The 26787-nt window shown below is 41.3% G+C and overlaps 1 protein-coding gene across 4 annotated transcripts in view; it reads left to right on the top strand.

Annotated features, from left to right (window-relative positions):
• The window catches only part of adck1 (aarF domain containing kinase 1), a 208608-nt gene that overhangs the window by 17879 nt on the left and 163942 nt on the right, over positions 1–26787 (top strand). For all 4 annotated transcript variants that reach the window (XM_034111232.2, XM_034111234.2, XM_034111233.2 and 1 more), the window contains exon 2: positions 13705–13844. In XM_034111232.2, the coding sequence (XP_033967123.1) occupies positions 13707–13844 (138 nt within the window). In that variant the 5' untranslated portion in view covers positions 13705–13706. The remainder of the gene's footprint in view (positions 1–13704; positions 13845–26787) is intronic.

Below are 26787 nucleotides of genomic sequence, written 5' to 3'. Positions count from 1 at the left end.
TCCCTCCCAGAGGCAAGCGTTTGCTCCTGCTGCTGTAATTCTCTCCAGTTTGCCACCAGCAGATGACAAACACCCACCTCTCCGCCTCTTCCAAGGAACGAGGGGACCGTGCGGCAGAGTTTCAGTTAGATTTTTTTTCGCTGATCAACATGTCCGTTAAAGTTTAAATCAAAATTAGAAAAGTGCCGGTCCAAGGTCTTCTTTGTTATTTATTGAGCTTTAAAACAAATGAATAATGACTATATAATCAAATAAGAATAAAACACGGAGGACGGAGATCTCTTTTTCTCCCCCTCTTCTGAGAGCCCAGCAGCTGATCTCAAAGCACTCTCCACTCTCCTGCAGGGGGGCGTGGTCAGCTGCAGCTCATTTGCATTAAAGCTACGTCACAGAATCAGCCCCCTGCAAAAACAGGGCTGGAAAGAGCAAATAGACCGAAATGAGGCATGGCTAAAATGCAGGATCTGTTTGCTATTTTGAATAAAAAACTATATTTATATACTTTTATATAGGTATGGCCCTACAATATATTGTTCAAATATAGCATGATAGGTCCACTTTAAGTATATTTTACTGCTGTAATATCAAGTAGAACTTATTTTCCAGTATCAAGTTAAATGTACTTAACATTTGTGAAGATATTAAGTCAATCTTACTTAATAATGGCAAGTTACGATATACATTTTTAAATGCTTCATAAGCATCGTAACTTTCATGATACTAATTTCTCGGTCACAATAGCTTGTTTCCGTCAACGGCCGAATGTTTTGACCGCAAGGCATTGTGGGACAGCATTTTCTCCTTTCCTTTCGTAGAGGAAGGAAATTCGAACGCAACTGACGTCTCATCGCTTTTAAAATGTATTTCTTTGTTTTCCTCTTTGCATGGTTTCCTCCATGAATCCCTGGGGGGAGGGACTAAGACGCAAGGAAGAGACATGAGGGAAGGAAACGTAGATTCAAGTTAAGAGACTTGAGATGCAGATATTTTCTGTTGAATTATATTTTTTATTCTGTGTAAAGGTACAATTGCTAGGTCTCTGTGATTATTGATTAACACAGAGAAACAAAGACTGTGCTCTGAAACGAGTAGGTCAAACATATCTTCTGAACATTGCACTTTAGGACAATGTGTGCATATATTCATGTTCAGGTTTATATTAGTATTTAGTGTCTGTACTGTGACATGTCTCCATTAGGGATGTGCATCTCCATCACTGAGGCCGATGCGATGCGCATCTCGATACGTTGCCACGATACGATACATTAACGATACATTTGAAACACCAGGCGATGCGATACGATACGATTCACCCCTGTTGCGATACAGTTCGATACAATTTGATTCAACATTATGCGATACGATGCGATTCAACACTATGCAAAAATAATGATACTTCAATATGGTACGACAGAGGATTTTTGTTTTATTCCTTATATGCAGCAAATCATACATTAACAAAAAAGTGCTTTACATATTTGGTACTGCACATCCCATCATGCCGTTTATTTTTTTCCCTTTAAAAGCTCTCCAGAGTACAATTGTATAACACCTCACAGTTAAACAATGTAAGGATGCATTGCTCATGATTAACAATGTGCAAATAACAGCTACCATAGTGCAATGCCCATACAGCTGCCAGCCTGATGTGCTGAACAGTGGGTTCTATAACAATAAAGAATACAAATAACCTCTTTCACAAACAGGTATTTCATAACTGCTTAGAGTAAGGAAGACATTTAAATTGTTATTGGCCGTCACAGGCTGCTGTAAACTAAACACCACTCTCTCTGACAGAACACCTCACCGAGTGATTTAACTCATAGTCTAACTTTCAGGTTTCTCTTTTCAGCCGCAGCCTCTTTATGTGCGTCGCTAAGTTCCTCGTACTACTTGTGTACTTTAAAGTGGCTCGGCATCGTTAACAATTTGCGAGCGATTTTTCAAGTTGACCGTCTGTAGTATATAGTGCCGCGCACATATACCATCAGGACGTTACTGATGGGGTGCGGGACGGCTGCGGAGTGATACTGTGTGTATGCAAGCCCGCATCTAGGACGGATCTATGTATCATGGCTGTAGACCAAGCGGCAAACTCTGGGGAACAGCCGGGAAGCCAATACGGAAGTGCCACACACTGCAGTTCATATATTGGCCGATAGGCGATGGCTGCAGAAAGGAGCAATTTCCATAGACCCCCATGTTAAAATGCCCAACTTTACAGCAGAAAAAAACATGTTTCTGTCCCTGGCTCCATACATTTTTATTATCGATATAGTTAGTTCAATCAGGAGAGACGTGATGTATGGAATACATGTTTATTATCGGTCACATTATATAAATGAAACATAATGATGACAGTTTATAACAAGTGAATGAAATGTGTTTTGGCGACTAGGCCCAGGTTTTGTAGGACATCATTCGGGAAGGGAAAGAACAGTTTCCGATGAACCCCCCTGGGTCTAGACCTGGTGGTGGTGATAAGTGGTTAGGTCCGGTTGGAAGGGAGAAGGTTGAGCTTGGCCCTGAGTTGGAAGCAGGAGGCGAAGGGGTGGAGGAGGGTTGCGCGTTGACGCCTGGAAGACAGCTGATAGAAAAGGGGAGAGCATATATAGAGGGTTTAACAGGTGCGATAATTAGGCTTGTGAATGGAGGGAAGTGATATGTTGGCTAAGGAGTGGCGCTCCCTGTCATCCAGTGGAGGGAGCGAGTATTGCCATGACGAGCAATACGGAGTGTTAGGTCTTCCTGTCTGAACTTGCGCTCAGCTTCATTTCAATCAGGAGAGACGTGATGTATGGAATACATGTTTATTATCGGTCACATTATATAAATGAAACATAATGATGACAGTTTATAACAAGTGAATGAAATGTGTTTTGGCGACTAGGCCCAGGTTTTGTAGGACATCATTCGGGAAGGGAAAGAACCGTTTCCGATGAACCCCCAAAAGAAGTGAAGTATGAAGTACTGAACGTGAAGACATCTTACCTTGTGGGATGCAGTGGAAATCTATGGATGAAAATGAGAGGTTAATACATGTGGGAATTTAGACGTACTGATGCCTCCCAGGCGTCCTTCCTGGCCGTACGGGGCATCCCGGCCGTACGGGCAATAATATTAAACATGAACACAGACCCGGAGGTCACAACCTGACGTGCAGGGTTAAACATGAACACGAACCCGGAGGTCACGACCTGACGTGCAGGGTTAAACATGAACACAGACCCGGAGGTCACGACCTGACGTGCAGGGTTAAACATGAACACAGACCCGGTGGTCACAACCTGACGTGCAGGGTTAAACATGAACATAGTGACACGTATGCTGACGTGCTATGAAACCACCACCACCAGTATAGGCATAATTACCATTCTTTTAGTGTTTGAGAGACCTTGGATAGCCAGCACGCGCTGATGTCTGGCGAATGTGGGATGTGAAGGCGGAGGAGGACCACCGCCCGAGTTGCAGGGATGAGGGAGAAATGCCTGATTGCAGCAGAGGTGGCTGAGCCTATCTGAACGAAAGCCCTGATATGCTATTAAGACGCCACAACCAGTTATGCATTATTTACCATCGGTAAACTGAAGAGCTCTTAGATTGCAGCACGAGCCGATGTCCGGGCGAAGAGGGAGATGTAAATAAGTAAGCACGAGCTGTTAGCTGGAGTACAGTAATGCATGAATATCATAGCCTGGATTGATGCGAGCCAAGTGAGCAAACCCGAGAATATGAATGAAGTGCAGAATGCACGCAGAAAAGACGTACACTGTCTCAGTTAAATGCTGAGACATGACCCACGATATAGTATAGCTTAATAGCAGTTAAGTGCGCCAGGATGAGTCATAGATGCTGATAAACTGATTGAGTGATTCAATCAATCAATCAATCAATCAATCAATCAATCAATCAATCAATCAATCAATCAATCAATCAATCAATGTTTATTTATATAGCCCAATATCACAAATGTTACATTTCTCTCAGTGGTCTTCACAGTGTGTACAGAATATCAGTATGACAATACGACACCCTCTGTCCTTAGACCCTCACATCGTACAAGGAAAAACTTCCAAAGAAAACCCAGTTTAAAGGGAAAAATGGGAGAAACCTCAGGGAGAGCAACAGAGGAGGGATCCCTCTCCCAGGACGGACAGACGTGCAATAGATGCCGTGTGTAAATTGAAAAGATAATACATTTGCAACATAGGTAGTCCAAATGTTTGGAAATGCATGTGTGTATATAATAGGAAGATGAATCCACGAGGATATCCATCCAGGACCTATGATCCAGGACCACAGCCACGACTCAAGATCCAGCGCTCGCGATCCAGGACACAGGACCGCAGGATCATCCATGACTCCGGATCCCAGCGTATATAGACACCAAAATCCAGGACCTATGATCCAGGACCACAGCCACGACTCAAGATCCAGCGCTCGCGATCCAGGACACAGGACCGCAGGATCATCCATGACTCCGGATCCCAGCGTATATAGACACCAAAAAGAAAGACATTTGGGGAAGCTGGGTTAATCGGAACATGAGTGTACACGGGTATAGACAGAGAGAAGGAAGAAGTAAGATGTCCCCCGACAAACTAAGCCTATATCAGCAAAACTAGGGTCTGAATCTATCAGCCCTAACTATAAGCTTTATCAAAAAGGAAGGTCTTAAGCGCACTCTTAAAAACGGATAGGGTGTCTGCCGCCCGAACACAAACTGGAAGCTGATTCCACAAATGTGGAGCTTGATAAGAAAAGGCTCTGGCTCCCATTGTACTTTTAGAGATTCTAGGAACAACCAACAACCCTGCATTCTTGGAACGCAATGCCCTAGTAGGACAGTAGGGTATAATGAGTTCTTTAAGGTAAGATGGCGCCTGCCCATTAAGGGCTTTGTAGGCGAGAAGAAGAATTTAAAATTCTATCCTGTGTTCTATAGGGAGCCAGTGTAAGGCAGCCAGAACAGGAGTAATGTGGTCCCTTTTCCTAACTCTGGTTAGTACACGAGCCGCAGCATTTTGAATCAGCTGAAGCGACTTGATTGACTTCTTGGTACTCCCTGATAATAAAGAGTTACAATAATCCAGCCTAGAAGTAACAAATGCATGGACTAGTTTCTCTGCATCGTTTTGAGGCAAGATATGCCTGATCTTTGCAATGTTACGTAGATGGAAGTAGGCGGTCCTTGAAATTGATTGTATGTGGGCGTTAAAGGATAAATCCTGATCAAATATAACACCAAGATTCCTTACAGTCTCACTGGAGGCCAAATTAATGCCATCCATAGTTAGTATGTCTTTAGATAATTTGTTTCGTAGATTCTTCGGGCCAAGTACAATAACTTCAGTTTTGGTCGTGTTTAACATCAAAAAGTTTAAGGTCATCCACGTTTTTAAGTCCTTAAGGCAGTCTTGAATTTTATTTAGATGATTAATTTCATCAGGCATGATTGATAAATATAGTTGAGTATCATCCGCATAACAATGAAAGTTTACAGAATGATTCCTTATAATATTGCCTAACGGAAGCATATATAATGTGAACAAAATAGGTCCGAGCACTGAGCCCTGTGGCACTCCATAGCTAACTTTGGTGATTAAGATTGTCTTCCATCATCTGAGTGAGGATGGTGGGAGGAAGGGGAGAGCAGATTTAAAGGGGTTAGCAGGTGCGATGATTGGCTAGCCGGGGCGTAATGCCCCTGATCACTTGAGATAACGTGTGACACCCGTTGATGTTGTCTTCCTGATTGAACTTACGCTGAGCTACATTTCAACCAGAAGAGACGTGATGTATGAGTACATGTTTATTACCGGGACACATGATATGCGGGAATAGTGATTGACGTATTACGATAAGTAACTGTAATGATGTTTTGGCGATTAGGCCCCGGGTTTGCAGGATGATCATTCAGGAGGGAAAGAACCGCTCTGATGAACCCCCAAAAGAAGTGAAGTATGAAGTACGGAGCTGTGAGCAATCCTTACCTTGCGGCTGCTGCGGAGATCTATGGATGAAAAGAGAGATTAACATGGGGACATGATGAGCGCCGGAATCGCTTCCGGGCTGCGGGGTTAGACATGCGCCGGCCCACTGGCCGCAACCTGCACTGCAGGGTTAACATGACGCAGACCCACTGCCGCAACCTGCCCCCGCAGGGTTAAACCTAAGTGCGGACCTGTGTCCGCAACCTGCATCCGCAGGGTTAAACCTAAGCGCGAACCTGTGTCCGCAACCTGCGCCCACAGGGTTAAACCTAAGCGCGAACCTGTGTCCGCAACCTGCGCCCGCAGGGTTAAACCTAAGCGCGGACCTGTGTCCGCAACCTGCGCCCACAGGGTTAAACCTAAGCGCGGACCTGTGTCCGCAACCTGCACCCGCAGGGTTAAACCTAAGCGCGGACCTGTGTCCGCAACCTGCGCCCGCAGGGTTAAACCTAAGCGCGAACCTGCGTCCGCAACCTGCGCCCGCAGGGTTAAACCTAAGCGCGGACCTGTGTCCGGAACCTGCGCCCGCAGGGTTAAACCTAAGCGCGGACCTGTGTCCGCAACCTGCGCCCGCAGGGTTAAACCTAAGCGCGGACCTGTGTCCGCAACCTGCACCCGCAGGGTTAAACCTAAGCGCGGACCTGTGTCCGCAACCTGCGCCCGCAGGGTTAAACCTAAGCGTGGACCTGTGTCCGCAACCTGCGCCCGCAGGGTTAAACCTAAGCGCGGACCTGTGTCCGCAACCTGCACCCGCAGGGTTAAACCTAAGCGCGGACCTGTGTCCGCAACCTGCACCCGCAGGGTTAAACCTAAGCGCGGACCTGTGTCCGCAACCTGCACCCGCAGGGTTAAACCTAAGTGCGAACCTGTGTCCGCAACCTGCGCCCGCAGGGTTAAACCTAAGCGCGGACCTTTGTCCGCCACCTGCACCCGCAGGGTTAAACCTAAGCGCAGACCTGTGTCCGCAACCTGCACCCGCAGGGTTAAACGTGACGCGGACCCACGTCCGCAACCTGCACTTGCAGGATTAGCATACGCAGATCCAGAGTCATAGCCTGACAGATACGGAACCGTAGACACGTATACATGCTGACGTGTTACCACACCAGTTATAGGTATATTTACCATCTTTTAGTGTTTGAGGGACCTTTGGATAGCCAGCACGGCATGATGTCCGGGCGGATGTAGGATGTGAAGGCAGAGGAGGACCATCGTCCGAGTTGTTGCAGGGATGAGGATGAGACGCCTTGATTAGCAGCGGAGGTAGCTGCGCCTATCCTGAACGAATGCCCCGAGAATAATTGGGGTGATAAGCCGGATCTAATGAGAACTTGCTTTAAGTAATGATTGAACTGGCGTTGAGTTAAGGGAATATCCCCTGAAATAAGAAATAGTGGTGAGAGAGGATTAATGAAAGGTCTAAGATGCAGAATTTGATCATGGATTTATAAGGGCAGAACAGGGAATCGTTGCGATTTTCGTTTTTTAGCAATATACATGACATATAGCCTATTATAGATTTCTCCGGTACCGATAAAAGACCAATACGTTGGAGCTTAACGGCGCGTAAAACACACGTGATGACATCACCAATGAATCGACGACTGAATAAGTTGGCAACTAATTTGGTAATCAATTTTGATCGATTAAGACGATTAGTTGTTGCACCCCTACTGCCGAGGAGATGTTGTTGTAGCAGATTCAGCCGTTGGTGCACCGAGAAACGGAACATTATTATTATTATTATTATTTATTTATTTTTATTTATTTATTTTTGGGGAAGAAAAAAGAGAAAAATACGATCATTTAGTCAATAATCATTACATTAATATTGCGAGTGAATTCCTAATTTATTTAGTATCTGGTCGTGTCATAACCAGGATAATGTGCAGCGACTTGTCATTAAGGAGAAGAAGCCCTACGAAACACCATTCATTTCAGGTAATATTGTGTTGAAGCTTGAAACTGCGTTAGTTACTGAGCATTGTAATGGGTAGTAATTACCCGAACTGCATTAGTAATGCATTACGTTCTTCGTACGCAAGTAATACGTTACTGCAACTCCATACTATAACACGTTACACCCAACACTGCCTGGAACTCACCTTAACTAAAGTAGAAATGTATAGTGTTGAATTTCCTATCGGCTCCCAGACCGTAGTCGTGGAAACGGGGGGGATTGACTCTCTGTCGTCTCCCAGCAGAAGCAACACGCTTCGGGTTCAATAACCCATTTTATCGGAAAGACTGGAGAGAGGCGAGCTCTTCTTGGGAGGTCGTTGCATTTATTTAGCTCTTCTGTTTCGCGAGATAGATTCGCAAGATCACAGACCTATCCTTTTTCTGCTGCCTTGTTTACTTCTAGAAAACATGTATCCCGCTCGCTCGCTCTACCATACCCACGCACACATGCACGCGCCACGCCCCTCTCTTAAAGGGGTAGCGATCTCGCTCTGCATGACCCTAATGTCATAACAATATAACGAAACATCTCGTGAATTTGTTGCAACTGCCTTTTGCCAGCGCTACCCTGACGCCTGTTTTAGAGGTGAGGCGCAGGAGGAAGTAACTTCAATGGGATGTAGCTTAACCCCTGCCTGCCTGCCTGCAGGAGGGGTTGTGGTTGAAGCCAGAATGGGTAAAGCTTCGCCTGCGATGAGGACCGTTCCGCGTGAAGCCGGAAGCGCCGCATTTGAGCCAGTGATGCCCTCTCGAATTGTTTGCGTGAAGAAGCCCATTTCCATTAAGCCCGGAGGAACTTCCGTGGAGCCCGATTTCCTTGTCTTTTCCTCCCGCGTCCGGGTTTGCGGGGCGGCCGGCTGGACCCGCTAGCCGAACTGGGGAACGCCGTCTATAGCTTAATCCGCAAGACTGCGGAGCTGATGAATAATGCCTGGAGCTGGGACGAAGCCCTGCTGCTGCTTGCGCGTTGACGCCTGGAAGACAGCTGATAGAAAAGGGGAGAGCATATATAGAGGGTTTAACAGGTGCGATAATTAGGCTTGTGAATGGAGGGAAGTGATATGTTGGCTAAGGAGTGGCGCTCCCTGTCATCCAGTGGAGGGAGCGAGTATTGCCATGACGAGCAATACGGAGTGTTAGGTCTTCCTGTCTGAACTTGCGCTCAGCTTCATATTCCACCTTCATGATTATGGATCTGTGAGTGAATTGTTTTCTAACACGACCCTTTTATTTATATTAGGTCTTAAAGTTTGGGCATAAATTAGGGCGTGGTCACATTGAGTGATGGCTCTGTCAAGTGACTGCTGCTGCTAGCTTCTCGTCTCTCTGCTAGCTGCTCCGTGAAGCTACAGGGACTCTGCCTGCTCAGCTCATCCAGGAAATACAACTTGTAGCCGGCCGTGGTTGTTTGTTCTTCATGCTTATATATCGGACTATTGTGACTCGCTCTGCGGTTAAAACAGACGGTGCATGAATGCGGTAAGTAAAATTCGAGTGCTTTATTTATGTGTTAATGATTTTAATCAGCTACGTAATGAATGGTAAGGCTTGAGTTAGCATGTAAGCTAGTGGTAGCTACATCGGTGCTAACGATGCTAATCGTAGTCTCCAAGTTAAAATCATAGACTATATATAAAGGTTAAAACGAAATAGACAAGTGTTAAGCGTTAAGTGGGATAATACTGTTGAACAAACGGCTTCTGTTTGAGGTTGATAAAATAAGGTTACATCCTTGTAACTTAGAGATATTTTATTATGTAGGTAGAACTGTATGCATCTAAGGTTAATTTAAATTGGCTATGCTTAAGTATGTAGACAAGCTAATGTCGAAGTAGTGTATGTGAAATCAACCTCACAATAAGATGTGTGTATATTACAATTATTAATGTCATATTTCAAGATGATTACTTAGATATTACAATATGGTTGGTTGAGCTGGAGTTCATTATCAAGCTTACACGTTAACGTCACAGTCATCTGAAGAACGAACCCAAACCTTATTGTTTTTATTAATTGCATTACCAAATGGGTATCAAATAAACAGTAAGCATTGGTAACACAACTTCCAAAGTTACAGTAAAATAAAAAGGACCCTGACTCGGACAATACACAATCCAACATGTTCAACAGAAGAGAATAAGTTATATTGTTTGTACACATGGTACTTTACATATATATATATATATATATCTGTTTGTTTAAAGTGTCCAGGTGATGCAGACAGGCTGGACCAGAGAGTGAGAGACAGAACTGGACTCCTCACAGCAGTGAACTTCAGCTCAGGTACAAAGACTCTTTTTTCATACTGTACAAAGAATCAAGAAAGATATTGGTTTAAATGAATGAAGTATTGACTTTAATACACTGATATACATTCCATTAAACAATACTAAATACTAGATCACCTACACATCAGTTAAGTTGAGGGTTTATTCCATGCAAAAAGTTACATTTAGATATTTAGCAATATGACTTTGTCAGCTTTCTAATTTAATGTATTGAAGGCAAAGATATTTAACACAGTGAGAACTGCTACTATTTATCTCTCAATATTGTCTGTAAAAAACGTGGTAAAAGTTATTCTTTCAGTGAGACAACAGAGCAAGCTTCTACAGTTGCACTACGTTTTAATAACAGTTAAATATTATTTTGATAATAACATATATTTCAATGTTGATGAACTTCATACTGTTTATTCATAATCTGATTCATAGTCTTTGTAGCTCACTGTTAAAATAAAAAAAAAACATTAAAAAATAATTATATCAACAGCCCCATAACACACAAACACACCGCTTTCATAAATAACACACTTGTTCTGCAATAATATGTTTTATGTTTCCTGTCATTTTTGTTAGCAAAGGACATGCCCGAAAGACACGACATGTTCTCCTTCTCTGAGGGTCAAGAAGAACATCCAAGAGCAACATTAAAAGCTGATGTTATGAGATTTTAAGACCAGTACAGGACATTCACTAAGAAACTACTTTTATTGTAAAAACAGTCAGCTGATCGAATGCAGCTATTTCCACATCAATACTCCATCCGCTGATTATTTCTATTTGCCTCACTTTATGAGCTTCACATCACTTGTGCCTTGTACCGCAGAGTTTGCAACGTCACAAATAAATGGGGCCAATCTTCAGTCAGATGTGAATGTGTAATCTAACATTTTCAGTAAGAATAATGGACAAAAGGAGTGCAAATACAAATACAATTTATTGAAATGTGAACCAAAAGGTAATCAAATGTTTTAAATAAAAAGCACATATGGACAGAAGGTGTAAACCTATTAAATGTATAAGTAAACACATTTAGTCAAATAAAGTGACAGACTAGGCCTGTGCAGTTGGTATCAGCTTTGCCCAGCATGGGCTCCTCCATCAGGCCTGGTCCTCCTCGCAGAGGAAATACCCTCAGTCCTCTCCAAACCAACAGACTGGACGTCCATCACACGGAGGTTTCTCCCTGAAGTCTCTGCAGCTCTCTGGACACCAGGCTGTCTCAGTCCGTCCACACTGAATATGAGTGGGGGAAAATGAAAATAATAAATGCTTTAGACAATAAGAAACATAAAGTCGACTGTTGAGTTGCTCAGTTTTTTTAGATTGTCAATACTATTACTGTATAACTAATATCTCAGGTTAAGAGGCACATTCAAATAAAGATTGGTCTTTAAATACATTTTGTCTTTTGAATTGTTTGTCTAAAGTCAAGGATCTAGAACTGGTACTTAGTTTGAATAATACAGTCTGGTTATTATGCTGTTTGGAGGAGGCCTCACAGGTAAGAGCACTAACTAGCTAACATCACATGTACCTTAGCTTGACTTAAATGTATAGTTAAGTGATATCAAAATATAAATAACTAATGTCATGCAAACATTAATATATGCTTGATTCCAGTTTTGAATTTAGCACAATTGCATACAAACGTTAAGGGGTTTTAAGATTCTGAAGTATTATGCTAAAAACTCAATAACTTAGATTATTATTTATAGTTTTGCTGAATAGTTTCAAGGCCGCTTACCTTAGAAACGTAAAATGCGACGGCAGCGTGCAGATGGGGAGCATGTTAGCTTAGCTTGGTAGCTTCAGCTAGCTCTGGAACTTCCAGCTATGTGGCAGCAGGTCCCGCCTCGGCTCTGCCTCTTTGCCCTTATTTGGAGCAGGCTGGAGAAGGCGGGAGTTGAACTCTGACGTCACTGTTGAGCCGTTAGTGGCCGACTCCGCCTACTAAGGGCTTCACGGCAACTCTGCAGAATCCTATGGGTGACGTCACGGACCCTACGTCCATTTATATATACAGTCTATGCTGTAGACCTGTTAAGTAATAAAGATACCTCATACAAAGGTCTATGGATACCTTATTACTCTCCATGACCTGCGGTCAACTATATAGCATAAAGGACTATTACACCGTCTTTCTTGAACAATCCGAAGTGTTGCCAAACGTTTGATTTGTAGGTATTTTTCGGTGCGCTGTGTTTCTCTTTCTCCTCAACTTCCGTGTGTGTTGATAACTGAGACTCTCGGCCTCCGTAGTGGCGAAGCAAATATCAAAGATCGTCTCTGCTGAGCGTTGACAAGATGAGGGGATTTTATATGAATTAATCGTTTTTTTACCGATGCAAAGACGCTACGCAATCGATGCATCGCGAGTTCAACCCGGTTGAACCCAAACTGTAGCCGATGTGCACTCTTTCAACCGGTGCACTCGCATCTTGAACGTTTATGCCGGTGCACCGATGCGAATCGGTGAATCTTAACATCTCTAGTCTCCATGCTTTAATGTTCAAAAAGCAATTTTTTTCACCCTCAGTCTTTAAACCAGAGACCAATCTGCTCTGATTGGTTTGCTGACCAGCTCTGTTGTAATTGGTCAACCGCCTAGAGATGTCGGAAATGTCCCACCCCTAAGCTTATCACATACGATAAAAAAAAGGGAGAAGGGGTCGGATTAAATAAGTATAAACTTATTCCGACCCCTTTTCGGACGTGTAATTAGCTAAAGCTTTGTTGTTTATTGATATCAGACAATGATACTACAGATTATTCAATTATGAATGAAATGTTTCGTTTTGTTATTGCATTAATTTTTATAGTACTGTATCATGTCTGTATCACCTTTTGTATCATTTGTATTTTCTTTAGTTTTACACGCTCTAAAAAAATAAATAAACTAAACTAAACATACAATGTAAACACACGCGCACCATAAGCATGTATCACATAAATACAGTGATTTGCAACGTTATAGTAAACAGCCTCAATTCAACACAGCAAAAGTCAAAGATACGTTGTTCATTTTATGCTGGTCTTCTTTTGCGGTGCTGATCTTATTTAAAAGTGATGATATTTCAAGAATATCAAGATATTTGAACAGGGTTTGGGGCATTTACAAAAGCGCTGGAGATAGGATCAAGTTACGTTAGCTATTTAGACAAACTAAGTTTCTCATCTTTTGCCTAGTTTCAGTCAAAATTGTTGGGCACCAATGTAACGAAAACAGAGACTCTATGCAGGCTCAACTCAGATAACCGAGAGCCCGAAAGCAAGATATCTAAGCTTAAGTTGTTAGCGGCCACAATTGTAAAGCTTGTAACCATAAAGCCTATGAGCACAGGGATTTTACCCTTTGCAGACCATTTACATTCACATAAACCTACAGAACCCAAAAATCATAAAAGAGCCTCTTTTATAGCTCTTTGACTTTGTGAACTTATTGCGCATGTTTGTTTCTTCCATAGTGATGCTGATGGCTGGTCAACTCTTCAAAGTGTCCGCTCTTGCCACAGCAGTGTTTGCCTCCTCTGGGTTTTACGTATACGACAGACAGCTGAACCTCGATGATCTGACTGTGATCCGCTTTGGACGAGCTGCAGCCACAGTGAGTTAATGAGCATTTCTGCCCTTAGAGTCTTTATTTAGGGCTAGTGGATTTGGTGAAACATCAGTTTAGATGTTATATGGCTTGATGTGGCCTGCATCACAAAGCAAGATAGTTTGTTAAGCCGTCTTTATTTCAGATTCAAACAGGGTCTCCATAGTAAATTGTCATCGGGAGAAGTTGATGATTTAATAGATCTACATTTATAATATGTTCCAGATCCACCTCAACTGGCTCCTATCTTTTTGCAGAATACTGAAATCTGTATTGTTTCATAGTTTTTTCCTTCACATTTTTTATTATTTTCTAAACCACACACTGTTATTTAGTCATCAATAAGACACAATTATCCTTGTTTTTATTTATTTGTTTGATTGTATAATGTCTGACTTTTTTGGAGTCCGTCAGGACAGAGAGTCGGAGCAGTTCATCCGAAACACAGGAAACTGTATTTGTTTCTTTTCATTTCAAAATAAGATTTCATTTTAATTATGTTTTATTAACTAGAGCTTTGGGTCATGTTAAGACCATCTTTTCTGTGTTGCTGTGGGGTTTTCCTATCGGTTTGGTGTTACAAATATCAAAATAATATAGTAATAAACCTTATCAGCGGTAACTATCATCCAGAAATACGTGGATTCCAGCCGAGCAGCCGACCGACGGCACGTAAAATGGAACGCAGCCAAGCCACGACAGATGACAAGACAAAACAGGATTCAAACGAGTCCACCCCCGCTATTTGTGTGTTTCGCATCATGTTCTACGGAGCGTCTCTACTGGGAATTGTACATTTAAAATACATTTGTATATTTCTCATAATTAGAACTTGCCAGTATTAAACTGTGTACACCCCTGGAGGTTTAGGGGATGGGAAACACATTGGTTTTATCAAATAAATAAAATATAATTGATAAATGCAGTTTTCACACATTTATCAATTATATTTTCCATTTATCAATTATATTTTCCCATGTTGCCCATTATTGACACATGTGTCAATAATGGGCAGCATTCATATACCCACATGACAGCTAAGATCAGAAGAGCTTTATTTAATAGCTGGTTCCTGTTGTCAATTGATAAGCCTTGAAACATGCACTTGTCAAGGTTCAGAGGCAAATTTAGCAAATATGGCAGTAGCCATCCATCATAATCAGATCAACATGAGGTTAAGAAATTATTGATTTTGATAACTATTTAAGTGAAACCACTACCTTAAATACACGTTTATTTAAAAGATAAACCTCTTGATAAACTCGCTTGACATTGCAGAAAAGGTGATAGGCAGCAGTGTTGTAAAGTAGCTAAGACAATTTACTCAAGCACTGTACTTTACTTATTTCAGGTTAATGCTACTTTGAATTGTAGTGTAGAGTAGAAGTACAGAGGTAAATCGTGTATTTTTAGTCCAATATATTTATTTGAGTTACTTTGCATATTTTGATTAATGATGTGAAATATAGACAACCCTTAAATCAGACTTTAGTTACACCTGAGTAAAATTCAGGGAAGGTGATTATCAAGTCCCACAAACAATTTAGCAATATATCTGATAGTGGGTGCTTGAGAAGACTAAACATTTATCTCCAGATCCTTATAAAGCATATTAATTACTCTGTGTGAGCCGTGAGAGATCGTCAGGTGTGCCGTGGGAAATTATTCAACTTCACTTAATTACTCCAAAAATATATTATTTAGTTACTGCTAATAATTTGCCATGGTTGCGCGTCCGTGCATGCAATGTAGTGACTAGCGAAGGAATTAAATACTCTTCCATGACTGACCTGCCCAGTGGGTGGCAGTAGCACAATAATGACCTTGTTAATTTAAGACAAGATAAATAGTGATGCACGTAAGAGGTGTCAGTGACAAGACGTACAGCAATGGATACATATTTGAATAGGAAAAATGAAGACTCCGAACTGGGCCCTGGACAAAATTCTAACTCAGATGAAGAGAGTTACAAGTGGTAGTCAAAAGAAAGCTAAAACGGTGAGCTCAAGACAATACAGCGAAAGTTATCTTTCGTTTGGATTTACTTTCACCGGGGATCCTGATGCATCGACTCCGTTATGCTTAGTGTGTGGGGAAAAGCTTAACAGTGTCATGGTCCCAAGCAAGCTTAAACGCCATCTCCAAAAGAAACACCTGCCACTTCAAAGCAAGAACACAGATTATTTTGTTCCCATCCGAACAGCAACAGGCAACTTTTATGAGAAAAACTACAACGGTGTCTGTGGGAGCTCTCAAAGCTGAACTCATAGCCAAATCAAAAAAGCCACACTGTGGCAGAGACATTGGAAATGAGATGCTCGGCCCTGATGCGGTTAAAGCAATAGCCAAAGTCCCTCTCTCAGATAACACAATTGCCAGACATATTGATGTCTGCAGACATCGAAAAGGTTGTTTTGGAAAAGATACGCATCAGTGGGAAATTTGCATTGCAACTTGATGAGTCTACGAACATTAGTGGACATGCTCAACTCCTGACCAATGTGCATTTTCTGGATGGAGACGCGATCAGAGAAAACTTCCTATTTTGCAAGCCAATGCCAGGAAAAACAACAGGAGAGGAAATGTTTCGTGTCGCATCAGAATATCTTTAACAAGGAGGATTTCAGTGTGAAAACTGCACGAGTGTCTGCACTGATGGAGCAGCAGCCATGGTCGGGTCCACCAAAGGCTTCGGCTTCAGCAGACATGCTGGTAAGGACATGCTCATGTTTTGGATGATTTTTTTTTTACGATTCCTCCATTTCATTAGTACTGGTACGTTAAGAATGACATTGTTTTAATAAGAGCCGTATTTCCTGTGTGTGCGCTCAGCACGCTGCTTCCACTCCCTGCAGCCGTGCCTGCAGTGCCTCCCTGCAGCCGTTGTCAGCTCCTCTAAGAGGCTATGTTTGTTGTTTGAGATGATGCTGCTATTTTAGTTGATACGGATTGTTGTGTTACATTTTCCTGTCGGCTCCCAGACCGTGGTCGAGGAAAACAGGGGATGACTCTCTGCAGTCTTCCAGGGCCAAAACAACAAACTTCGGATTCAATAACACACTTTTCAATAAGGCAGACAGGCGAGCTCTTATTTGGAAGGCTGTTGCATTTATTAAGGTCTTTGTTACAGATCTAACTTTGAAGACACTCGACAGACCTATTTTGCTGCTGCTTCGTTCACTCTAGCTCGCTCTACCATGCACATGCACGCGCCACACAACTGAATTTCAAAATAATACTTATTTTTGTCCGGTCGGGTCTTGATAAACTGGAAGCTGTGTGGTTCATAAAAACATGTTCTTACTCAATACCAAGCCACGATTATTTTTATTTTAAAGCGTATAATGTCTGACTTTTTTTGCTGTCTGTGAGGAAAATAAATGGTGCTCAGAGCCTCAGAATACTGAAATCTGTATTTTTTTTAATCTGTTTGTTATTCTTTTCTAAATAACACACTGTTATTTATTCACCAATAACACACAATTATCCTTGTTTTTATTTATTCGTTTAATTCTATAATCTTGGGCTTTTTAGCCTTTCCTCAGGAACTGAATTTCAAAATAAAGTCACCGGAAACAGACGTAGGCCTATAAGGGACATTTCAAGCATCATTGCGATACACACCACACACCCACTGAACTGATTACCCAAGATCCTCAGCTAGCAGCTCGGTGATTGGATTGTTTAGTACAATACACGTTGGGATATGGTGTTAATGCGATATGAAATCTGAAAAACATTTAAAAAAATAAAAATAATACTTTATTCCGAGTGTGCTTGCTTTTTTCTTTGAAAGTCATCACATAACGGCATTGTAATACACGGTTCGGCTGCATTAAATATTACACATCTGCCGTAGTTCTCTATTTATAGAGCCCTGCTAAGAAGACTTCGAGACAAACAGGAAGAACTGCCGCCAAAACTGAAAACGTGACGTGGATCATAAATATATCAGCAATTAAACAACATCTTACATTTCTTTTCACACAATATGTTTCCTTGCAGTATCAACATTAATTCAGCTCACTTTTATATTTGATCCAATTGGTAGATATGGTTATATTTACACCATAACGGTGCACAGTTGATAGAAAGGGACTTGTAGTTTTTAAAGATATTACTGATTTTCTTTGAATATAATAATTTAAATACTGAGTTGAAAAGAATAGTCAGGGGTTTTGGGTGATGGGAGACACATCTATGGATTCAGAATTTCAATAGCTTACCATTAAATGATGGATATACCTTTCTGTCTGGGATGTTTTACAAATCAGATTTTAATGTGTAGAAGTAAAACATGTGAAATAGTATAGCAATATCCTGTACAATTATGTGAAAACATGAATAAAACTACACATCTTCAGATGTTATACATACATAAGTATCCTAAACTAATAATCAGTGGCGTTTTTATATGTTCAAAAGTGGTGGGGCACAAACAACTCAGATGTCTATATACAGATGTAGCGCTTCATTTCAGACGCCTACCCGTGCGGGTCCGTGATCGGCACGGGGTGGGCCCCTGCTGAAAAGGAAAACCCCCCGCAGGACTTGAAACGCCCCCTTGATAAATACATTTAATTATAATGTAACCAGCTGCAATGGATCATGGATCTACCAGGGGGAGCCGTGATTAAAAAGCTGCCACACTGGAACTCATGTGAAATAAACAGCTGATAGATCTACAGGTATCTGATATAGCGGATATTTGTTAAGATCCATATGTCACGGATAGGATCATATTCTGTGCTAAATAAGAGACATGTAATCATTTACTAAACATCACCATGTTTTTATTTAACAACATAATGTTTAATTTACGTTGGCGTAAGTACAAAACCATCGCTATGTTTTTAGATCAGGAAATGCATCCAGGCTCAAACAAACGATTTTCAATCATCATCCTCACGATCATTTAATGTATCATATGTTTGCGAGTTGAAATGAATGCACTACATTTAATCCACGTGAGATTACAACAACAAAAATAATCGCTTTGTATATATCACATCCGACTGGGGGAAAATGCAGCACGGGTCTCACTACCGATCATCCTAATCCCACGGGCAAAAAAATAATATGTACAGTGTTAATAGTGTACTGTATTATTAGTGTCTAATATTACTGGGGATTTCGGAATGGTACTGGATTTTGATTTATTGTATCGGCTTCATATCGCAATATATTCCCGAAGTCTGAAATGTCCCACATTAGGGCAATTCACCCTACATTTAATCATTCAAACAAAATCATATTTCGTTTCTTTTTAACAAAATAAATGTGGTTTAATCCACATAATTTACTGTGTTAATTGTTTACTGTAGTATTGTGCACATTACTTTTCGCTGCTTGTTGCACCCCTGGTTAGAAGCTAAACTGCATTTCGTTGTCTCAGTACCTGCAATATGTGCAATAACAATAAAGTTGAATCTAATCTTGAGCAGGAACAAATGTATTTAGGCTACTTAGTACATATCTGACATAAACGATTAAACACATTTGTGCATTCTTTAAACCGAGTCAAGCCGAGTCCGGAGGTGGCGGCACATTAAAGTGTACACCTGATTGTTTAACTTGAAGGTGCCTGATGACATTTAATCATTCGAACAAAATCATATTTCGTTTATTTTTAACGAAATAAATGTGGTTTAGACCTACTGTGTTAATTGTTTACTGTAGTATTGTTTAACTTGAAGGTGCCTGATGTGAACATTTCCAGAGGTGCGCACAGCAGCAGATTGATGCGCTGCAGAGGTTATGATTATGCACGGTCCCACGGGGGAGAAGTCTGAGGATTTAAACATTAAACTAAATTATTATTATTTTAATATATTTATTATGCAATACCCGCGACCCGACCCGCATCATCTTTGTTTTACCCAGAACCGAACCCGGAAAAAAACGAACCACCCGCGAATCACCTTTTTTGCGGGTCACCCGATGCAGGACTCTGGCCTGATGTGAACATTTCCAGAAGAACTCTAGCTTGAATGGCCTTTGTATGTATACAGTAGGCCTACAGTACAGCCCAACCATGTACACCTTCCTTTTTTCCCGTCCAAAGTTTGAATTGGATAAAGGTAAAGGTTATCGATGGTGCTTTTATAGCCTATTGTATAATAACTGTGTGATTTATATTGCTTTTCAAATGCATATATGGCCACCCATTTACACGGCTCTTCCCGTCAAGAATATGAATAGAACTTAGTTAGATCACTTTACATTTCTGCAAATACATTTTTAATCACACACGTCTCCCCACGTCTCCCCGTCCCGAAAATGATAAATAAAATAAAAAGAGGAAACCATTTTCAAGTTCAGTTTTCAACGTTTTATTTAAAATAACTGACATAACAGACACCATACTGTAGGCCTATCTGCTGCGGAAACCAGGACGAGCTATTTCGGGATCTGTTTTTCGGGGGCTCCTCAGTCTCTCATTTACCCGGCTCCTGATCTTATGCCACTGGTCAATTGGGAACCAATTGGAAACATAGGACTCAATCTTTTTCAACCTCTTGACGGGAAAAAAGGAAGGTGTAAATGGTTGAATGATGAATAAACAGTGAGGAGGGGTACAGTATGAATACACTAGATATACACAGCAGCCCAGCCTGTGAGCAGTATGAACACCAATGAGCGCTCAGCTCGAGATACCAGCGAGTCGAGAGAGAGAATGATATCTGCATTTTCTCTTTTGGTTTGATTAGGACACATCCTGGGGATTGTGTTTACAAACATTGACCAGCCCGTTCACCAGCCCCCACCCCCCATGTTGCCTATGCTGTCCTGTGTTGCGAACTATTTGTTTAAAACGAATTGGCCATCGGAATGAATGGGATGGCCCATCCCCCAGTCTGTAGGTTTGTGTTTGCATATTTCTCCTCTCACGCACATACATTCTCCTTACAGTATACATACATAGGCTATATGAGTCCGTGTATCTACGGACCATTTGTTTTTCTTTATTAAAGGAATGGTCCACTCATTAGATAATTAATCAAAACTTCAGTATTTAGTGAAACGTTATGTTTAAACCATACCCTGAAGAAATCAGCGATATTCCCCAGTAAATAATGATTTTATAGCTCTTTTTTATCAAGACCTGTATATTCCGTCTGGCCGCCGCCATGTTTGCCATTTTCAGTAGTCACGTGATGGTCGTGACGTCATCCATGCGTTCACTTTGTCAACACACGGAAATATGGTGGAGTATTTCAGTTCGGACTCGTCAGCAGAGGAACAAGTTTTGACCAATGTGAAGAGATTGGATGGGGGAATTCAGCATACATATCAGTATGACAATACGACACCCTCTGTCCTAAGACCCTCACATCGTACAAGGAAAAACTTCCGAAGAAAACCCACAGTTTAAAGGGAACATGGGAGAAACCTCAGGGAGAGCAACAGAGGAGGGATCCCTCTCCCAGGACGGACAGACGTGCAATAGATGCCGTGTGTAAATTGAAAAGATAATACATTTGCAACATAGGTAGTCCAAATGTTTGGAAATGCATGTGTGTATAATGGGAAGATGATATAAGATACTATATGTATGCATGTAGTACCACCCTTGCTAGCGATTCCCTCTCTATAGAATCACGATTTTATGGGGCCGGAAAAACTGGGGGGAAATACACACTAGCCGGTACTACGCTATATGGAAAGGCCACCAAAAACTGTCCTGGCCTGGACGTTAAAACGGGGCTAGCCGCTGCAATGGAAATGCGCTATAACATACCTTATTCTTACTCCGAGCACTACTTCTGCTCCTCCGTCGCTTCACACTTGCAGAGGGCGATTTCTCTACTGGCCAAACTGGTGTCCTGGTCGGTGATGACACCAGAAAGACCGATGGTACTGCATCTCCATTGAGTAATGGTTGTTCTTTAAATCCCATGTTATGTTTGATCATACTCTCAGAGTAGTCGTCCAGAAATGTGAAATGTTCGCTGCATACATGAGCCTGTAAATCTCTCGGTTCGGGCCGGCCACATTTCGCTAGCCACTGCCTCCGAATGTACTTCTTACGCTTACCTTTTGGCAACAGATGGAACCGAGCATTCTGTGGATTGTTCCTATCCGAATTATGGCAATATTTCGCGATACAGTGAGGCATATTTGAATAGAGAAACTACAGTAAATAACATGGAGATCAACGTGTCTTCGAAAACCAAACGCATGGATTACGTCACGTCCGGGAAATGGCGGCGCCCACAGTGTTGATGTTATTTCGGTATATAATCAGTTTAAAATCACTGATAATGTCATCGGATTAAAAAAAAAAAGAGAGAGACTGGCAGAGACTGGTCTGTTTTATCGGATGATAATTTTTAAAAAATGAGTGTCATGAGCATACCATTCCTTTAAAAAAGTAAACGGAAGAGCGTCTGAGAGGCGTTTTTGCCCTTTTGCTTTTTACCTTACTAAATGGTCTAATGGTCAGTCGAGCGAGGGGAGGCCCGCGAAACTCGCGGAAGTGATTTCAAAACAAAAAGCACTCGTTTGCTTGGAACAAAGAAAACGGCCAAGACACACATTGAGTCCAGAAAATGAATGTTATTAAGGGCTGTAAATATAATAAGCCTGTGTCTAAAATTGACAGGCTTATTATATGTACAGCCCTTAAGATACACTTTTGTGTTTAACAGCTGACCACCATGACATACTTTGTTTTAGTAGATTTCGCATGAGAGCAAAATGTATAAATATGAGCATTAAATTATATAAATATGAGAACAAAATGCATGAATGTGTGAGGGACAATATATGAATTTGTGCATTGAAATATGATAATATGAGAGCAAAATGTATGAATGTGTGAGTGTAAATATATACGTGTGTGAGAGTGAAAATGTATGTATGTAAAAGGAGAATATATATGTGTAAGAGTGAAAATGTATGTGTTAGGGAAATTATTGACCTAGACTCCTAGATATGACGTACAGGACCAACCCTGACGTTTGTTTATCTCCTTTAAGGACATAGGCTGCTTGAGCCATAATGTTATTGTTCCCATTCTGTGACCGGTCAACACTAGGTCACAGATGGTCTGTTGTTGTGGGTGCACTGGGACACTTCCTTCTTTGTTGTTTGTGGACTCCAGGGTATGACATCTTCGAGGCCATAAGTGACGGACGCAAGTGACTCAGTGTGCCCAACTGGTTAAACTATCTTATCTAAATATGTTGATTACTCTCTGTGAAACCAGTTAAATGGGCTAACGAGAGAGAGGTTCTCCAGAATTGACTTGGCAACCACCCGTGCAGTCAGACCGTGACTGTGTGACTTGCGATGTGAATTCTCCGGCCGTAACTCCAAATAAACCTCCAGTGTTTGACATCGAAGCTCCTGCTCTACCCTGTCTCCTTCCTGAGTTGGTGACTCCCACTGCATTGCTACACAGAAGTATCCATAACAGTATGTATGTAAAAGGAGAATATATGTGTGTAAGAGTGAAAATATGCTGCATTTTGAATGTCCGATAGTCCACCATTTCCACCGGAAATATCAAACATTTAATAAAAGTGAAAAACAATGAACAAGACTTAACGTATTCATCATAATTAATTATATTTATTTTGTTTGGAGCAGTGATCTTCTACTATATGAATAATTTGGACCCAAAATCACAAAAAAAACGTAACAACAGATTTGGAAAATTATATTATTTTTCATATAGGTAACACAAACATACACAACGAAACCATTTAAAAGCTGGAAATATATACATGGGATGTCACTATGATAATGTGAAAGTTTGATTGAGGTAGCATGGGATTTCATTCTGATAAGGCAAAAGTGTTATTATAAATATAATACAAATATATATATACTAGTGCTGTCAAAATTATCGCGTTAACGGCGGTAATACATTTTTTGAATTAATTGCGTTAAAATATTTAACGCATTTAACGCATGTGCAGAATGGCCCGCTCCATACGTGCCACCAGTGGCAGCGCCAGGGTATGGCTGGGGTAGGCTACACCCATACCAAGAAATGGCTTAGCCCCACCATGAAAAATGATGTTAAAGTAAGCAAAATAAAGTCTGCCAACTCACGCGGAGTAAATTGCACAGACAGCAGTTAGTACGATTGATTTCAGTAGCCACGGTTTTGAAAACTTTTGTCACGTAGTGATCGTCTTCTCAATAGAACATCTTTGATAACGGCGTGGTGTTGTTGCAGGAAGTCCCGACGGAGAATACTTTTGCTGTAGTACAGGGGTGCACATAACTGGTACGCAGGTTATGTGCGTAATCTGAAATGCGTACCGTCACTTGTGTCACAAAGCGCATTTGCGTACCGACGTACTTGTGAAGCTTTTCCAGAAGGCGGTTTGATCACCGGACGACAGAGTCGATCTCCGTGTGCACAGACAGGCTGCTGTTAATGTCGGTCTGTACAACGGAACTGTGCCAAAACTACGCCAACCGGCTGCGGAGGGAGACTCCCCCCATCACTGGAGAACTGCGCTAAAACAGCTGATCACAACGTTCACACTCTGTGGTCACGAAGTACTCCACTAGCCCCCCCCCCCCCTCTGTCGACTTTCCTGAAGTACTCCCCCGTTGATAGAAATCAACACGTAATGAATTAAGACCCCACGGTTTGATGATTGATAGGTGTGTGAGTTGTCTTTCATTTTGACATGCAGAAAAATGTTATAATAAACATACATACTGTATGTTAAATGGATATATCCGCCTGCTTTCATTTATCTTTCCATTCCCACAACAATATACATAAATAAATGGCATATTTTGGACATAGTTCGAATGGTGATTAATCATGATTAATTAATTTTTAAGCTGTGATTAATCTGATTAAAATTTGTAATCGTTTGACAGCCCTAATATATATACATTATGTACAAAAATCAGTTTTTTCTGTCTTTATCTGTGCCACGCTTCAAAGCGGTTTCTGTCAACTACGACACAGAGGGCAACATCACAGGTTCCTCCTCCTCCATGTCAAAAAACAAGCTTAAAGCTTGACTCACGTTCAGAGTTCTCTTCATCATAGTTGAATCTTCAAAACTCTAAATCTATCTAACTATATCTAAATTCTCAATGTTTGTCTGTCACTTTACTTCAATCGCAGTCTCCCGCCGCTTCTCTTCGTCTCCCGCCGCCTCTCTTCGTCTCCCGCCGCCTGTCTTCGTATATCTTCGTCCCTCTCCATTTCCCGCCGTCTCTCTTCGGTTCCCGCCGTCCCTCTTCGTCTCTTTTCGTCTCGTTTCGTATCACTCCGTTTACCTGATTACCTCACCCCCTCCCTGGTAAATACATCCTGTTGAGCAGAATCTACAGTTTCCAGTATTTTCCGTTTCGTAAAATGATAAAATACGGCGAAGATATTAAAATATGTGCTTCCATTATTCATACTTCTGAAATATATTTGTATTAACTTTATATCGTCGTATGTCCGTGTTTATTGGGTATTTTTGCATGAAACAAAGACTGGCATATAGTTTCAAGCCAGTATGTTTACAGCATTCCAACTAACTGTTCTTCTACGGACGAAAAGTTTATTTAGTGGGAATGCTGTTTACAGCATTCCAACTAACTGTTCTTCTACGGACAACATTTTTATTATTATTATTCCGCCGGTAATTTGGCCCTCTTCTTCTCCCGCATTGAACATCGCAGAAACTCCGTTCGAACATCAAAACGTTCAGCTCGGTCGGGAATCGATGGCTATTACTTTTCTCATTCATAACTTTCATAATTCCAGAGATACATCCCATAATACATCACATTTTTAACATTGAAGTCAATGGAGGAAATCTTCAGACTTCAACAAATCTTCATGCGACTTCAACTGCTAACTGTTCATTCATACTTTCACTCAGAAACTTCATTCCAACTTTAAAATGTTACAAATCTTTCTGACATTATTCGTGTACAAGAACTTTTAAATCTGATTCTTACTTTTAGAGATATTAACATTTGTTCAGACCTTGTTTTAGAGGTTTTATTCACATTTTAACATTAACTAGAGTGCGTGATGTCACAGCTAGAGTGGAGGACAGCTTGAAATTCGCATTCATATATTTTTTTTAAACTGCCATAATTCCCAAACCCTACATTCCTGAGACATAATTTATCATGACAAACGTAGGAAAACATCTCGTAGCTTGAAGAATGACAAATAATTAAGCAAAAATAATTAAACAAAATGCTTTTTGAGGGCATGAAGTGACAAAAACTTTCAACATTCCTCCATTAAACCCCATTGTAATTTCCGGCAGATATTTCCTCACGGGAGCATCCGCACACCTTTAGTTAAACTGCCAAAAAGGCCACATTATTAACCCGAAACTACACAAAAATTACACTTCAGATACTCAACTTCCTTGACATGCTTCACGTTTTGAAATTTCACAGATATCTGTTACGGTTCTTCCACAAAACGTTCACATGTAAGAGGTGTATCTCTCATTCAGAACAATGGAAACCTGTGATCTCTGCACACCTTGTTAGCTGAAATATAAACACCTGTGTAATGGAACACGATGATGTCATCACTCCAACTGACATGCAGCAGATTTCAACAGTCCAGCCGTGAAGACATCTTCGGGACAGTTTTGAGATTTCTTCAAATGCCGTTGCCATGGCAACACAATGCTCGCCTTGAAACACGGTTTTCTCATAACTTCAGTGAAAATACTCCAAACAGCCCAGAACTTCACAGGTTTGATAACGATGCAGCCATCAATGCATCTAAGTGTAGTATGGGGTGTCATGAAATGTCGTTGCTATGGCGACAGATCACTCGCCATGAAACACGATGAGGCTGTAAGTCCAATCGACACGGTCCAATCGTCCCCCAATCTTCACTTGTATATCACCGGTCCATGCCTCAACAGCTCTACGCCAAATCTGAGATCTCACCATATGCCGTTTCCATGGAAACGCACCCTCGCCATAAAATATGATGTCACTA

The sequence above is a fragment of the Pseudochaenichthys georgianus genome, chromosome 22, assembly GCF_902827115.2.
Source record: "Pseudochaenichthys georgianus chromosome 22, fPseGeo1.2, whole genome shotgun sequence".
Lineage (NCBI taxonomy): Eukaryota > Metazoa > Chordata > Actinopteri > Perciformes > Channichthyidae > Pseudochaenichthys > Pseudochaenichthys georgianus.
This window is presented reverse-complemented; position numbering and strand designations above follow the sequence as displayed.